Below are 17368 nucleotides of genomic sequence, written 5' to 3' on the forward strand. Positions count from 1 at the left end.
CAGAAGTCATAGACTTTTACATAGACTTTTTCAATTTCTTTCTTTTGCCTTTTTAGAAGAACTTTAGGAGACATCTTAAATTTACCTCTTATTGGCTGGGTCAGACATGGTCCAAATGCTTTCCTCTGTCCCAACAGGCTCTGGTGTCCTCTTGGCTCAGAAACATTTGGCAGCAGAGTTTCTGCATTCCCCATATGCACTGCATGGATAAACCTTACAGCCTATTTTCCCAACAAAAGTAAATTAATGAGATATATTCTCTAGGGATGTTTGTGGGAAGTACCCTTCTTGCTCAGTTTCACATGAGAAGGAAAGAATAGGAAAAGGTAGGAAAGGTCGAGGTGTTTTCCAAATGCCACCTGCTCCCCCATGTGGCACAGCACAAGGTGTGTGGAGGCAAACATGGCATGGCTTTGGACTTGGGAACTGTGGGTTTTAATCCAATCCTGTTCTTTGACTCACAGTGTGACCTTGGAGCATTAATCATCATCCATTTTCTAGCACAAGCTGATAGATATAATACTTCTTCTCTCAATTTAATATCATGGAGCTTTATTGCCATTTATTATCCTGGATGAGTCGTGTCCCATTTCTCATGTGGGTCCCATAGAATTATGGCATTTCCTAAGGACAGAGCCCTGGTTCTGCATGAATGTTACAAATGAAGGAACGAAAACAAGCCATGTTATTCCAGGATGACTTAAGACAGGGCAAGTAAATCCACACTGACCAAATCCTGCTGATTGGAGTGATTGTCTGTTGCTCTGTACCCTGAATGTCCATCAAATGCTTTTAGAAAAGGACAGAGAAGTTCAGCTTCCAGTCCTAAATTGGATAAATACAAATGCTCTAAAGTTATGATTCATCAGACTGGTCTCTCCAACAGCACCCTGGAAATATGTGTTAGTGAGCCTGTTATTTAATTGAAGAACATCCATTCTGTTGTCCTCAGGAAGAGCCTTTTGTGATGGTGGCTGAGAACATCCTTGGACAGCCCAAGCGCTACAAAGGGTTCTCCATAGACGTCCTGGATGCACTGGCCAAGGCCCTGGGCTTCAAATATGAGATTTACCAGGCCCCCGATGGCAGGTACGGTCACCAGCTCCATAACACCTCCTGGAACGGGATGATCGGGGAGCTCATCAGCAAGGTAGGTCCCAGAAGCAGATTCTTGGGGAGGGGCACCCGGCCCATGATGCAGTTGAAACCTTGTGGCCAGCTAGACAGCCCACAACCACCATTCTCCATGTGCCGAGGCCCTCTTTTCCTCAGCGCCCCCGCTGTGCCCGTTTCCGCTTTTTCATCTTCTCACTCTCTGCTGCTCTGTGTTTTCCCTCCCTGCCCTTCAACACTCCCACCCACACTGGACTGAAACAGGAATGAGTTCTCACTGGGGGGGTACCGGTGGGTGCATATTCTCCTGTCCTCACAGACCACAGGTGGGGTGTGTACACGCACGTGTGTTTAAGGATGCACACATGTGCGAGTGTGTGCATGTGCCTGCGTCACTGTGTGTTGGTGGTGTGACATTCCTGAGCTCTCATACTCATTGCGAGTCATTAGTCTCCCTCCCTTCTACAGACTCTGAGTCCTTGTTGACACTCACAGCATGAGGCCAGTTTACCATGTCCCTTCCTTGCCCAGGTCATCTCATGACCTTTGGGTCATTTCCCCACAATCACTTATAATGGTGGCCAGTATAACTGCGGCCGCCAAACTTGACAAGTTCTGACATTTCCATGGACAATGCTGGACTCCAGAGCTTGGTCCTCCTCACCTCCAGTGAGCCTCACTGTGCTCCACTCCGGCGCCCCTCCCATGCATCTTGCCAGCGTCCACATGTCACCATTCCTAGCCCACTTCATGACCACAACTTGTCCTTCCGACTCTTACAGGCACTACTCCTAATACAGAGGCCCTTTGCTTTCTGAACCTATAAAGGCAGACACTAGACCTGGAATCTCTCCAATTTCTTTTCATCTTTACTTTAAAAAACAATTTCATTGTAATAAAATTGCATAGTATAAAATTCACCCATTTTAAATGTACAATTCAGTAATTTTTAGTAAATGTACCAAGTTGTGCAACCGTCGCCATAAGCTAGTTTTAGAATATTTCCATCACCTTCCTGAGACCTCTCATGCCTACTTACGGTTAATACCATCCCCACCCCAGCCCTAGGCAACTGTTAATACACTTTCTATCTCAATGGAGTTGCTTTTGTGAACATTTCATATAAATGGAGTCATGCAAAATGTGGTCTTGTGTGTCAGGCTCTTTCCACTTAGCATACACATTTGAGGTTCATCCTTCTGGTATGTTCTGTGCCCTTCAGACACTGCAGGCTTCCCTGGCTACTGTGCCCTGGTGGTTAACCAGACAAACCCCTGTTCCCTTCATCCCTTCTGATTCCCTGTGTTCTTGATTCCTCGTTGCATCCAAACTCTGAATTGATTCTATCATCCACCCTCTTTACTCTGACCAACCTCAGCTGGGCTTTCCATACAGTTCAAGACCCTTAACTTGTCCTTTGCTGGGCCCCTTGGCTACATCGCTGAGAGACTGTTCCAAAAGTTTACCTTCTCCTCGAACTATCTAATCATCTTCTATCAGTCTCAATTAAAAAAACAACAGACTATATTCCTATATTGAGAAAAGAACTGGAGACGTCTGGGTGTGCGATTCTGTTTCTGCTTCCTATGAAATTCACACTGCAAGGCACCTGCCCTCCCTGTCACAGGGGGAGGGTCTTTGCCTGTCACAGGTCCACCCCTCCACCTGTGTCATGCATAGATTCCCTTGTGTCTCCTCTGGACCTAGCTTCATAAATTATTTTCCCCCCATCCTGTCTTATAAACCTATAAGATAGCCCTTAAATGTGCTTCAAACCTTCTTAGGTCTAAAAATAGATGCCTAGATGTTGGATTTCTGAAAAGAGAAGCAAGAACCAGAGATGCAGGTGTGACAAGTATAAGAGAAGAACTCAGACATAGTCACCTTCAGTGCTTTTCCTCCTTACTCTAGATTGTTGTTGGATCTCACAGTAGGTCACTGGTGTATCTACCTCTTCAGCATGTTATACTTTATATAATCCCTCTATGGGCGTTTCCCCATTTTGAGCATGTAGGTTGAATCAGCTGTGACAACTGGCTGTTGTAAACACACCTGGTTCTGCTGATGCCTTCCACTTGGGGCCCAAGGGCCAAGATCAAGGTGATGACTCTGCCTTTCAGTGCTCCAGACCCCAGTATTACCTGCCATCTACCCATCTAGGCAGGAGGCTCTCAACTTCCACCAAACTTGGTAGCTTCATCTTCAGTTTAATTTCCATCTTAATGGAGTCTCTGTTTGTAAAATAAAGCCTGTTTTGGAAAGCAAAACTCTTGGGTGGTAATTTTGAGGTCACAGTACAGCATGTCCAGAGACTCTTCTCAAGATGGCTTTATTATGGGAAGAACCAACCCATGTGTCTGCAGGCAATGAGTTAAAGATAGTGGAAAATCAAAATAGGTACTGACCCCTTTCTTTCTGGAGGATTTTACCCTCAGGCAGAGAGTCTGAATATGAAACAATCAGAGACCGATATGTTAATGGGATTCAAGGTAGTTGCATACCTCAACATATAACATCTAAAATATTTTAGAGAAGATATCAGTGATGTGATCCATGTGGGATGATGGGGTTTGGAGAGGCTTGGTGGAGGAATGAAGTGTGCCTTGGCCTTGGTGTCTAGGGAGGATGCATAGACACCTAGAGGACAGAAGGGCCTTCTTGGTGGGGGGTGGAGGGAAACACAGACAAAAGGAAGGGGACCACTAAAGCTTGCTAGGGAGCAATAATGAGGTGAAGAAAAACTGCAATTCATAGAGTAACGAAGATGCTTTACTAGACTCTTTTCTCCAAAGAGACTTCCGGGAGTTTTAAGGGTCAGGGAGAGAATTTCGTAAGGTGGAGGAGGTAATAACACACACTTAGTGTTGGATTTTCCTGATGGTATTCAAAGTCACAGGGTGTCAACTTTCAAGTCCATTTCCTCTGGACAGAACAACTCCAAGGGCAGAGGCGGGGACCCTGACCCAGGGCAGAACCCAGCAGCAAGCCGAGCACTGCCCCTCATGAGATGCTTTGCCTTCCAGAGAGCAGACCTGGCCATCTCTGCCATCACCATCACGCCGGAGAGAGAGAGCGTGGTGGACTTCAGCAAGCGGTACATGGACTACTCGGTGGGGATGCTCCTTAAGAAGCCCGAGGAGAAGATCAGCGTCTTCTCCCTTTTCGCTCCGTTTGACTTTGCGGTGTGGGCCTGCATTGCGGCGGCCATCCCTGTGGTTGGCGTGCTGATATTTGTGTTGAACCGGATACAGGCCGTGAGGGCTCAGAGTGCTGCCCAGCCCCGACCGTCCGCGTCTGCCACCCTGCACAGCGCCATCTGGATCGTTTACGGAGCCTTCGTTCAGCAAGGTACCTTCCTGGCTGCCTGATGGTTGAGTAGCTCCTGGGGCCGGGAAGAATTTATCCACAGGCAGAGTTTTTGGATGCATTTTGCCAAAGTCATTTAAAATGCAATTTTATTTCATCTCTAGGACAGTACTAATATCATGCAGCACCCAATTTCTCTGAGTAACATCAGAAATTAAATGAAACAACAAGAATCGCAACTTCAAATCCAGATTCTCCACTTTAGATCAAATTAGCTCTGGATTCTGCTCTGTGCTTGTCTCTCCTCCCACATTAGATTGATTGCTATGCACATGAGGTTGTCAAATGAAACTCTGAATCTGGCTTAAATTTGAAGTCTTAATGGGGAAAAAAAAGTCAGAATTGTGTTGAAATCACCTGAGCAGTACTCCAGCCTTTCTGGAGTTGCAGTCTCCTGTCTCTGAGAGATCTGGATAGCACATCATCCAGTGGTGAGTTATAGGACTGTGCAATGTGGATTGGAATCCACAAATTACAAAGTTCCTAAAGTGAGTCTTGGCCCTCACTAAAAGGCTTGAAGCATGGCTAACACTTTGCAAAGTTACAGGCTTTAAGAATCTTTCTTCTGCTACCACCTAAGGGACCAAGGAGAAGTAATCAAAAAGCCAGCTTCTGACTAAAAGCCACATGCAATGATTTCTGAAAATCTTGGGGAAAAAGTAGCCTAGGGAGGGCTTCAGTATTAGTAAAAGTGATAAGATACATCTCATTTCTCAGGTTTAAAAGAAAGCCAGGGAACTCTCCAGGTAGAAGATAATTCTATATTTACAGAATTCCTGAGTCTACTCAATGTGAACTTGAAATTGGAAAGGGATCTCACATCAGGCTGCAGCCTTAGAACTTCTTACCACTATGAGGTAGCCTCTTCTAACTGGAAAATTTTGATATTGAGAGCTCTATCCTTGGTGCTTTGACGAACTTCTCATCACTGGAGGGCCAATCCTAACTTTTCCATATTTTGTGGTCCTTCATCCCTTTCCAAGATTGGTGGTTTTAAGATCCTTTCCCAGAATTGGTATAGTCCCCCATACCCAGCTGTCAGTCACTTCCTTGGTCCTCAGCCCATCCCCAACGGCAGCGTGTGTGCCCGGCTGCAGGTGGAGCGCCTCCTTGGGGGTGGGAGTCAGAACAGAAGCTGCAGCCAGTCCCCCTTGCCTACTTGCTGCAGGTGGCGAATCTTCCGTGAACTCGGTGGCCATGCGCATCGTGATGGGCAGCTGGTGGCTCTTCACCCTCATCGTGTGCTCCTCCTACACGGCCAACCTTGCTGCCTTCCTCACAGTGTCCAGGATGGATAATCCCGTAAGGTAAGCCTATTCCTCCTTCTAGATCTAGAGCCATCAACTCCGAGAAGCTTTAAAGGGGATGTAAACCTGTCCAGAAGAGAGCCTGGAAGCACAGGCGGTCTCAGATCTCGGATCTGCAGTTGACGATCAGAATCTTTAGTGAAGGAAGAACTTCGCTCCTGTTTTATTTTATTTCATGCACAATTACATAAATGTATACATTCATTAAGTCATGTTTCTCTGAACATTTAAATGCTGCTTACAAAACAAATATATCAAAACATTAAAATGAACACATTAAATTTTCTCAGACATTTAAACGTTGATTACAAACTTATTTAGTCAAAATTTTATAAACAGTTAAAATTAAAGTCACAAGTCTAATATATTTTTCAAATCTTCAAACACCTTAAAAGCATGCTAATTATCACAATGATCAGAAAATTTCTTTCACTTACATTTATAAAATTATACAATTATTGAAACCAAGAACTAAGCATTTTTCTTGATGTTTACAAAATGTTAAAATTATGGCATGAACAATTAGTTCAATGCAGTGAAATAATTCTTGGAAATACCTTTGTTTTATGATCAGATTCTCAAATCCAGTGTAAATTTCAGAAGAACTTGGACAAAGTGAGTAAGCGTTGATATGTGGTTGCTGAAGTGGCCATAGGCATGGATGTGTCCTGCACTTCGTTGGGTACAATTTTGGCTTCAATATTACTTCTCACTTGAGCACTGATTATGGTTTTTTGAGCTTCTGCTTTTAGTAACTTCTCTGTTAATCCATCATACTCACTATCATTGTACTGGTTTTTTTGATCCACAGCTCTAATTAAGTCATCCATACTCAACCAGCTTCTATGGCTCCCGACAGCCTATTTAAAAGCATTTAAACTCCTTGACTAGGATTGAAGATTCAGTATATTTTCTAGTATCTTTATTAAAGTGACGTTTTTACTGAGATAACTATAGGTTCACAGGCAGTTGTAAGAAGTAATGCAGATAGGTCTCCTAGGATGCTTTACCTAGTTTCCACCAGTGGTAACATTCTGCAAAACTGTAGTATCCTACCACAACCAGGGTATTCACATTGACGCAACTGGCTGATTTTAGCCAGACTTCCCCCTTGTATTTGTCTGTGTGTGTGTGTGTATGTGTATGTGTGTGTGCATTTGGTTCTGTACAGTTTTATCATGTGGGTAGATTTGTGTATTCACCACACAGTAAAGATATGACCACTTCCATCGCCACACGGATCCATTGTGTTGTCTTTTGGTAACCACATCCATCTCCTTCACGTTTCTTCCCCTCCCACCCTGTTCCTAACCCCCGGCAACAACAAATTGTCCTCTATTTCTAAAATGTTGTCACTTTAAATATCTTCCATAAATAGAATCATACCTTTGGGGGTTGGCTTCCTCATTCAGCATAATTCCCTAGAGGTTCATGTGGGCGCTTGTGAGTGTTACCAGTTCCTTGCTTTATGGCTGAGTAGTACCCCTGTACCACAGCCTGTTTGACCGTTCATCCATTGAAGGATGTCTGGGTTGTGTTCAGTTCTTGGCAATTATGAATAAGGCCACTGTAAACATTTGTGTGTAGGTTTTTGGGTGGACATAAGTTTTCATTTACACATGATAAATGCCCAAGAGTGCAAATGCTGGGTTGTATGGTAATTGCATGTTGAGTTTTATAAGAAACTATCCAACTGCTTTCCAGAGTGACTGTTCCCTTTTACATTTCTACCAGTGATGTAGGAATGATCCAGTTTCTCTGCATCTTGGCCCGCATTTGGTGATGTCACTATTTTTTGTTTCACTGTTCTGAAATGTGTGGAATGTATCTCATAGTGGTTTTAATTTACATTTCCCTAATGCCTGGTGATGTTGAACATCTTTTCATGTGCTTGTTTGCTGTCTATATAGCCTTGTCAGTGAAATTTCTGTTTTAGCCTTTTGCCCATTTCGTAATTGGATTGTTTGATTATTACTGTTGTGTTTTCAGAGTTCTTTACATATTTACATACTAGTTCTTTATCAGATCCGTGCAAATATTTTCTCCCACTCTATAGATTGTCTTTTCAACCTCTTAGTAGAGTTGTTCACAGAAAAAAGCTTTTTAATTTTGATGAGGTCAAATTTAAAAACTTATACCTTCATAACTTATTATGCTTTTGCTTTCATGTCTTTGCCTAGCCCAAGGCCCTGAAGATTTTCTCCTGCTTTTTTTTTCTAAAATTTTTATAGTTTTACATTTTACATTTCAGTCTACAATCAATTTTGAGTCAATTTTAGTGTAAAGTTTGAGGTTTAGGTTAAGGTTCTTTTCCCCCCCCTTGTCTATTGAGCACCATTTGTTGAAACAGCTATCCTTCCACGATTGAATGTAATACACACACACACACACACACACACACACACACACACACGCAGACACACACACACACAGACACACCATCATGTATCATAATTTTGTGTGTGTATTTGTGTAGTGAAAACATTTACTATCTACTCTTTTAGCAAAGTCTAAATATTTAATACAGTATCATTAACTATAGTCACGATGCTGTACATTAGATCTACAGAACTTTTTCATCCTATCTAACTGAAACTTTTTGTACTCTTTGACCAAAAGCTCCACATTTCCCCCAACTGCCAGTCCCTGGAAACAACCATTCTACTCTCTGCTTCTATGAGTTTGACGTTTTAAGATTCGACACATAAGTGAAATCATGCAGTATTTGCCTTTCTTTGCCCAGCCTAGCATATTTGGCTTAGCATGATGTCCTCTAGATTCATCCATGTTGTCTCTAATGACAGGGTTTCCTTCTTTTTTGAGGCTGAGTTAAAGTCCATTGTATATATACCACATTTTCTTTATCCATTTATCCATGGGTGATATTCATATCTTGGCCCTTGTAAATAATGCTGCAATGAACATGGGAGTACAGATGTCTCTTTGACATTGATTTTATTTCCTTTGGCTATATACAACAAAGTAGGATTGCTGGATTATGAGGTAGTTCTATACATCAGTTTTCGAGGAACATCTACACTGTTTTCCATGAGTGTACTAATTAATTTCCCAACAACAGTGTACAAGGGCTCCCTTTTCTCTACATCCTTGACAACATTTGTTGTATTTTGTCATTTACGTAATAGCCATGCCAGCAGGTTTGTAGTGATATCTCATTATGGTTTTGATTTGCATTTTCCTGATGATTAGTGATCTTGAACACTTTTCATACATCTGTTGGGCATTTTTATGTCTTCTTTTGCAAAATGTCTGTTCAGGTCTTCTGCCCATTTTTAACTGGATTATTTGTTTTCTTGCTTTTGAGTTGAGTTCTTTACATATTTTGGATATTAGCACATTGTTAGATATATGGTTTGCAAATATTTTTTCCCATTCTGTAGGTTGTCTCTTCGCTCTGTAGGTTGTTTACTTTGCTGTACATAAGATTTTTAGTTTGATGCAATTCTGTTTATTTTTGCTTCTGTTGCCTGTGCTTGTGGGGTAATATCCAAACAATCATTGCCCAGATCATTGTCAAAAAGGTTTTCCCCTATGTTTTCTTTTGGAAGTTTAACAGTTTCAGGTCTCATATTTAAGTGTTTAATCCATTTTGAGTTATTTTTGTATATGGTGTGAGATAAGGGTCTATTTTCATTCTTTTGCATGTGGATGTCCAGTTTTCCCAACACCGTTTACTGAAGAGAATGTCTTCCTCCTTGTGGGTCCTTGTTAACTTTGTCAAAGATCAATTGACTATAAAGGTGTGGGCTTATTTCTGGGCTCTCTCTTCTCTCACATTGATTGATATGTCTGTTTTTATGCCAATATCATACTGCTTTGATTACTATAACTTAGCAATACATTTTGAAATCAAGTACTGTAATGCCTGCAGATTTGTTCTTCTTGCTCAAGGTTGCTTTGGCTATTTGAGGGTCTTTTGTGGTTCCCTATGAACTTCAGAATTGTTTTCCTATTGTTGTGAAAAATGTCATTGGAATTTTGATAGGTGTTGCACTGAATCTTTAGATAGCTTTGGGTAGTATGAACATTTTAACACTATTAATTCTCCCAATCTATTAATACAGGCTCTTTCCACTTGTGTCTTCTTCAATTTCTTTCACCAATGTTGCGTATAGTTTTCAGTACAGATCTTTCTCCTCTTTGGTTAAAGTTATAACCAAGAACTTTATTTTTATGCTATTTTAAATGGGATTGTTTTCTTGATTTCTTTTTCAAATACTCTGTTGTTAGTATATAAAAACACTCCTGATTTTTGTATGTTAATTTTGTATCCTGCAAATTTACTGCATTTATTTGTTAGTTTTAACACTTGTTTGGTGAAATCTTTAGCATTTTTAATATAGAAAATCTGTCATCTGCAGAGACCATTTTACTTCTTCCTCTCTAATTTGAATTCCTTTTATTTATTTTTATTGCCTAATTGCTCTGGCTAGGACTTTCAGTCCTCTATTGGATAGTGTGGTAAGTAAGAGTGGGCATTCTTTTCTTGTTCCTGATCTTGCAGGAAAAACTTTCAGCTTTGCACCATTGAGTGCGATGTCAACAGCAGGCTTGTCACATATTGCCTTTATTATTTGAGGCACATAAATTCTATTTCTAGTTTGTTGAGAGTTTTTTATCATGAATTTTGCCAAATGCTTTATCTACCGAGTTGAGATGAATATATGATTTTATCCTTCATTTTGCTAATGTGATGCATCACATTTATTGCTTTGCAGATGTTGAACCATCCTCCCATTCTAGGGTTAAATTCCACTTGATTTTCACGTATGATCCTTTTAATGTGCTGTTGAATTTGGTTTGTTAATGTTTTGTTGAGGATTTTTACATATGTGTTCATCTGTGGTATTAGCCTATACTTTTCTGGCTTTGGTATCAGTATAATGACGGCCTTGTAAAATGAATTTAGAAGTCTTCCCTCCTCTTCAAATTTTAAGAAGAATTTGAGAAGGATTGGCATTAATTTTTCTTTAAATACTTAGCAGAATTCACCAGTGAAACCATCAAGTCCCGGGCTTTTCTTTGTTGGGAGGTTTCTGATTACCGATTTAGGTTTATGATTACTGTATTAGTCCATTTCTGTTGCTTATAACAAAATACACAAAACTGGGTAATTTGTAAAGAAATAGAATTTATTTCTTATAGTTTTGGAGGCTGGGAAGTCCACAGTCCAGGGGACTTTTCTCTTCTTTTCTTTTTGAAATCACTTATGGCTTCTCTAACATATTTATTAGGTTTTTGCATCCTTTTGTTTTACTTTCCTCATGTTGATAGTCATTACTGGGCCTGAATTCTATGCTGTGGTCATTTCAATGCTTGTTGAATGTTTCTTTATACTATGATTTAGCCATTGTCTATTTTTTTTTTATCTTGATGAATTTTGGTCAGCGAGGGTGACCAAAATTTTGAGCAATGTATCTAACAAGAATGATATAATTTCTAAGACAGTGTATCTGAGAATCTTTCTCTGTTGCCATCACACATGAATTAAAACGTATCTGGGTACATTACGTTGTGCCGCCGCTTTCCTGCTGAATGTTCTGTAGAATTTGCTCTGTTGCCGTCTTGCTGTTGCAGTACCACGGCGACTCATTCGTCACTTCCTCCTCCCCTGCCCTTCCCCGTCCTCTCTTTTCCTCTCGCCTCGTGCTCCACCCTCCTGCGTTTCTCCATCTGTCTCCCTCTCTCTCCTCCCTTCTTTCATCTCCCTTTCCTCCTGCTTGTCTTTCCTGCTTCTCCCTTGTTGTCCTTCTCCCGTTCTTCCTTCCCCTCTTCCTCCTCTACTTCTTTCACATGGTTTCTTCTTTGTTATTAACCTTGCTAACATTTCTGAATTTAAAATCTTTAACCAATATTTATTAGAGTTGGTCTATTAACTATGCATAGAATTCTATGAGATATTTTTATGTGCAAAAAGTTATTTGCACGTGAGCTCAGTAATTTTTTCCTCTATTAAGCCTTTTCTTATTATTTACATCCCATTTATCTTTGTCTTGTTTCCGGAAATATTAACTTTCCGTATGTTGGTACTATGAGTCCTCGCTGTCTATTGTACTCTCTTTCATCATTTTCAGTTCATCTTTGTTTTCCTGTTCGTTCTGGGGAGTTTCTTAGATTGTCTTCCATGTTTATGATTACAGTTTCTTTGGTCTTCACATGCCTTTCAGCAACGTTAATGACTATATAAATTCTGCTTGTATATTTTTATTTCCCCTTCATCCTTTCTTCCTCCTATTCTGCTAGTACCTCTTTTATTTCCTAGCCACTGTCTTACGGATTTCATGTTTAAATTTTGTTATAAATAATCCTTGTATATCAAATTGTACCTATAGAAAAACTAATCTTTTTAAAATTTTGCGTCATTTTCTTTAGCAATCTTTTTCCAACAATGTTCTTCCGTATCTTTGATGTAATATCATATAAACATGTGTGTATTACTTCTTTCATATTGAAACCTTTCTTTATGCCTCCATATTGTTTTTGTTATTTAGTTTAGTCTTCCTTGAATGTGGAGAACTCTTTCCATAAACAGGCAAGTGTGTTCTCCTTGGATCTTGTATTAGAACACCTGCCTGCAGTTAGAATCATCCTCTCCAATCTTAACCTGGGCTTGTGACTGCAGATGGAGACTTGTCATACCAGCACCATGCCTTAGTGGAAAATTTTCCCTTTTGAGTTTTTTGCTCCAGTGACAAAGTTTCTGTTTCTAGCATTCTGATTGATCCAGCCCCTACAACAGTAAGAAAAGCCACAGTGTAGCTTTTCTTAACTTCCTTTCTGGCATTACTATTTTCTGCTATTTACTGACAAATTGCTGTTTGTCAGAGACAAACGCCATTGAACTAGGGTTTCTGCATACTGTACCCTGCAGAGTTGAGAGGAATCCAGGGGCTTTCCATTGTTGCTACTTTAAACTTCTTTTTCTCTGTCAATATAAAAGGAAATCCACTGAGATGATGCATTTTCAAAGCAGATGAATTTGAGTCTCCTATTGCTGTCTCCCATTAATTTTCTCCCTTCTCCCCCAGAAATCTCTCACAGTGTCTACGTGGGAAGCATCCCTCCCTTGTTCGTGATACATGATTCCCTGTAGTTTAAAAAAAATCGCCTGGTCATTTCAGTAGGTATCCAGAAGGATAAATGATGGATATCTGTTCTCTCTTTATCAACATCTTTCTTATTAATCCAAGTAATCTTCAACCTATAAGTTTTCAAACTAATATAAAATCATTTAATAATTATTGCAATTTACCCTGATCATATAAATGTTCATAGTTACTGTCCAATTCTTCAAAACCTGTAAATTCCTTAAAAGAGAAAATTCTAGTATTTAAGAGAGACTAAAATCTTCTAGAGAACAGTGATGTACTTAACAGTTACCTTAAGCAAATTTTGCCTTTTCCATGTGGGGTAAGTATGAGGTACATTTATCAAGGATGGCATATCTCACTTTTGGTTCACTAAAGAGTCTTAAGATCATTTATTAAGGTTCCTTAACCCAACCAGATCCTGAATAAAGTCAACAGAGAACTGCTACCAAAAGGAGGAAGCTTGACCTGAGGGAAAGTTTACCTGGGCAGAAATAAGGCAGTCCTTGGAAGACTAGGGCACAAAGGGCTTGGTCATGGGTACCTTACCTGGTTTCAGGAGTCACCAATATTTTTTCAAAGGCAATCTTACCTCAGGATCACTTCTGGCACCAAATTATGTTCACCTAAAGAAAAAGGAACAGGAAAATATTTCCAAACATGTTGAGTTTATTTAGGAATAAGGAAAGAGAATTATAATTCAGAATGTACAACCATGGCAAACTAGAGGTGCACCTGGTGAGGAAAGTGTAAGACAAAGCTTTTATTGAAGAAAGGGAGAGGTTCACATAAGCTGCTTGGAAACAGAGTTCGTTGGTTTTGGAGACTCAGAACCAGATTTGTTGTCATTTCACTGGTTGAGATGCCGTTACTGGGCAAGTATTCTTTCAAAGCATTTTATATAAATTACTGAAAAAATAAAGAGTGTCTAGTGATTTAAAAAAAAGAATCTCAAAATGATGTGATTATGTTTATCTCCATTAAAATTACTAATAGATGTTCATCTGTTATCTTGATGACAACAGAGTTATTTGGAAAAGGTGGCATTGGCAGGTGATTAGATACTGAAGGCACCTTATTTCATCAATGCCTGTATTTAGGAAATGTTTTGGTTAAAAATCCTGTGTGGGTAGCACCCTACATTCAGAAGGATCACATTCAGCCTAGAGGCTCAGTGTGAGGCAGGAGCAGTGGCGTAAGTAAGAGAGACGACAGCGTGCAGTTGCAACGAGCACAGACACTGGAGCTTGACTGCCTGGGTTCAAATCCTCTTTCTCCCACTTACTAGCTGTGTGAGCTTAGGAAAATCACTTGACCTCTCTGAAATCCTTTTCTCATCTACGCATAGAGGTAAGAATAGCATCTATCTCACAGGGCTATTGTGGGATTAACCAACATATGTGAGACCATAGAAAGTTTCCTGCCAAACAGAAAGGACCCTATAAATGTTAGATTCTATTGTTGTTTGTTGTTTTTTACAAGACCCTTGGTAGTCAAAAGAACAGCTTTGAGATTTGGCATCCTGGACTGAGGAAAGGCAGTTGTGGGAGAGAAGGTGATATTCTAGGAAGTGGCAGCTCCATTTTGGAATTGTCATCAACTGGCCGGTTGACATTACTCACTTGACCATTTTGATACTCCGTTTCTATATCTTTAAAATGGAGAGGTTGGTGTAAATGACAATTCAAGATGTTTGCTCATCGGTTTACTGAATTTGGAAACATATTTGCAAATTAAAATGGGCGAATGCTTCCTATAGATAAATTATTGTGCTGTTCAGGAAAGACAGGTAATGTGTAATAAGAGCTTTGCTTGGTACCCACAAATTCACACAATTTCATAGAAGAAAACGAAAAGTCTGAATTCACCAGAAGCTTAACTTATTCCAAGGTAGTTCTCTGTGCGGTCATCTTGATGTAAAGAAATAACCTTTATTCACACAAATGTACTGTAAACTTTTTATTTTAAATGTTATATTATCATTTGCAAACATCTTATGATAAACTAAATATCTAGATGACCTAAGGTTTGGTGATGACTTCTTTGATACAACACCAAAAACATGATCCATAAAAGAAAAAAATTTATATTATAAATTTTATTATCAAAAATTAAATTTTATTATTAAAATTTTAAATGTGAAAGACACTGTAAAGGTATGAAAAAACAAGTCATGAGATGTGATAGGTCAGGTAAAAGGCATAAAGAAATATCAAGATTTGTAAGAATGAATATGCTAATAATAAATTTAAAAATTTTAAAAAAGTCATGGACTGGCAGAAAAATCTTTTCAAGACACATATAAGATAAATGACTGGTACCCAAAATATACAAAGAAAGTATAAAACCTTAAAACTCAACAATAAGAAAACAAACAACCTTTTCAAAAAATGGGCAAAAGAGAGTCTAAGGCCCAGGGGGGAAGTGCACACAGCCCAGCAGCCGCCGAGGGGAGCCAAGACCTGCGTGGCACTGGGACTCATCTAAAGCCCTGGGGGGTGGGGGGAAAGGAAGCGCATACAGCCCAGCAGGCACTGAGGTGAGCTGAGACCTGCACGGCACCAGGGGCTCAGTCTACAGCCATGGAAAGCTAGAACAGGAGCCAAAGTGGTACCACCTCACCTTCTGTCACCACAAGGACAGTTCACCACCACAGTAGCAGCCAGGGCCACTCTACAGGCAACCTGCCACTCACTTGACTACAGTGATGTAAGAAGAGTCTCCAGTAGAGCCTGCAGATAGAGGAGGAAGTCTTTATCCTCATAGCCAACCCCAGGGTAACAGAAGAAGCAAGTCCTTTACCAGATGACTGAACATCAATGTAAAAATACTAGAACTACAAACAAACAAGAAGATATGACACTACCAAAAGAATACAGTAGTGCTCAAATTCCAGACCCCATAGAACAGAGAATCCTTGAAATGTCTGAAAAAGAAATCCAAGCAATGATCTTAAGAAAGCTTGAAGAAATAGAAGAAGACTCCATTAGAGAACACAAGAAACAAGAAAAAATATCCAGAATATGAAGGAGGAAATTCACAAAGAGATTAATACCTTAAAAAAGAATGTAGCGGAACTCCTAGTAATGATTCACTTACTGAAAAAAAATAAATAAAACAATAGAGAGCTTAAGCAGCAGGCTAGAGCAAGCAGAAGAAAGAATTTCAGATCTTGAAAATGGTCTTTTTGAAATAACCCAGGCAGACAAAAAAAGGAAAAAAGAATTAAAAATAATGAGGAAAATCTAAGAGAGATAGCAGACAACCTCAAGCACTCTAACATCTGAATTGTGGGTATTCCAGAAGGGGAGGGAGGAGAAAGGAAAAGGTATTGAAAACCTATTCAAGGAAATAATAACAGAAAACTTCCCAGGGGTAAGGAGAGATGCAGACCTAAAGATCCAGGAAGCTCAAAGGTCCCCACACAGATACAGTCCAAAAAGATCCTCTCCAAGACATAGTCAAATTTGCAAAGCTCAAAGACAAAGAAAGAGTTCTAAAAGCAACAAGAGAAAAGTGTCAAGTCACCTAGAAGGGAACCCCTATCAGGCTAATAACAGACTTCTGAACTGAAACCCTACAGGACAGAAGAAAGTGGAATGATATATTCACAACACTAAAAGAAAAAAATTGCCAGCCAAGAATTTCTTTACCCAGCAAAGCTGTCCTTCAGAAATGAGGGAGAAATAGTGTTTTTCCCAGGGAAAAATTGTGAGAGTTTACCACCATACGACCAGCCCTGCAAGAAATTCTCAAGGGAGTCGTTCATCTGGAATCTGAATAATGAATGTCACTAGCACGGATACACAAGAAAGAGCAGAAACTGCTGTTAAAACAAAAATTCCAGAGAGAAAGAGCAAGAAGCTAAATCATGCCACATCAAATATCCAACTAACATTGGAGAAGAGAAATAAAAGTGGAAGTAAGGATCAAAAGATATTTAAAACATCTAAACAAAAAGCAATTAAATGTCAGGAAATAAACAATATCTGTCGATAACCACCCTAAATGTGAATGGATTAAACTCCCCATTCAAAAGGTGCAGGTTGACTGACTGGATTAAAAAGATAGACCCAAGTATATGCCATCTTCAAGAGACTCACCTCACATATGGAGACACACACAGACTAAAAATGAAGGGATGGAAAAAGATATACCATGCAAATGGAAAACAAAAACAAGCAGGAGTAGCTATTCTTATATCAGATAAAATAGACTTTAAACCAAAAAACATAAAAAGAGACAAAGAAGGCCACTGTATAATGATAAAAGGATCAATCCAGCTAGAAGACATAACAATTATAAATATATATGCACCCAATACTGAAGCACCCAGATATATAAAGCAAACACTCTTAGACCTAAAGAAAGAAATAGGCCCTAATACGTTAATAGTGGGTGACTGGAACACCCCTCTCTCAGTATGGGACAGATCTTCCAGGCAACAAATCAACAGAGACACAAGATTTAAAC

General features: G+C 39.7%; 1 protein-coding gene across 1 annotated transcript in view; it reads left to right on the forward strand.

Moving 5' to 3' along the window:
- GRID1 (glutamate ionotropic receptor delta type subunit 1) overlaps positions 1–17368 on the forward strand; it is a 709310-nt gene that overhangs the window by 588203 nt on the left and 103739 nt on the right. The window contains exons 10-12 of the mRNA XM_063087271.1: positions 953–1150; positions 4137–4461; positions 5648–5786. Coding sequence (XP_062943341.1) covers positions 953–1150; positions 4137–4461; positions 5648–5786 — 662 coding nt within the window. The remainder of the gene's footprint in view (positions 1–952; positions 1151–4136; positions 4462–5647; positions 5787–17368) is intronic.

Source organism: Cynocephalus volans, chromosome 2 (assembly GCF_027409185.1).
Source record: "Cynocephalus volans isolate mCynVol1 chromosome 2, mCynVol1.pri, whole genome shotgun sequence".
NCBI classification, from domain to species: domain Eukaryota; kingdom Metazoa; phylum Chordata; class Mammalia; order Dermoptera; family Cynocephalidae; genus Cynocephalus; species Cynocephalus volans.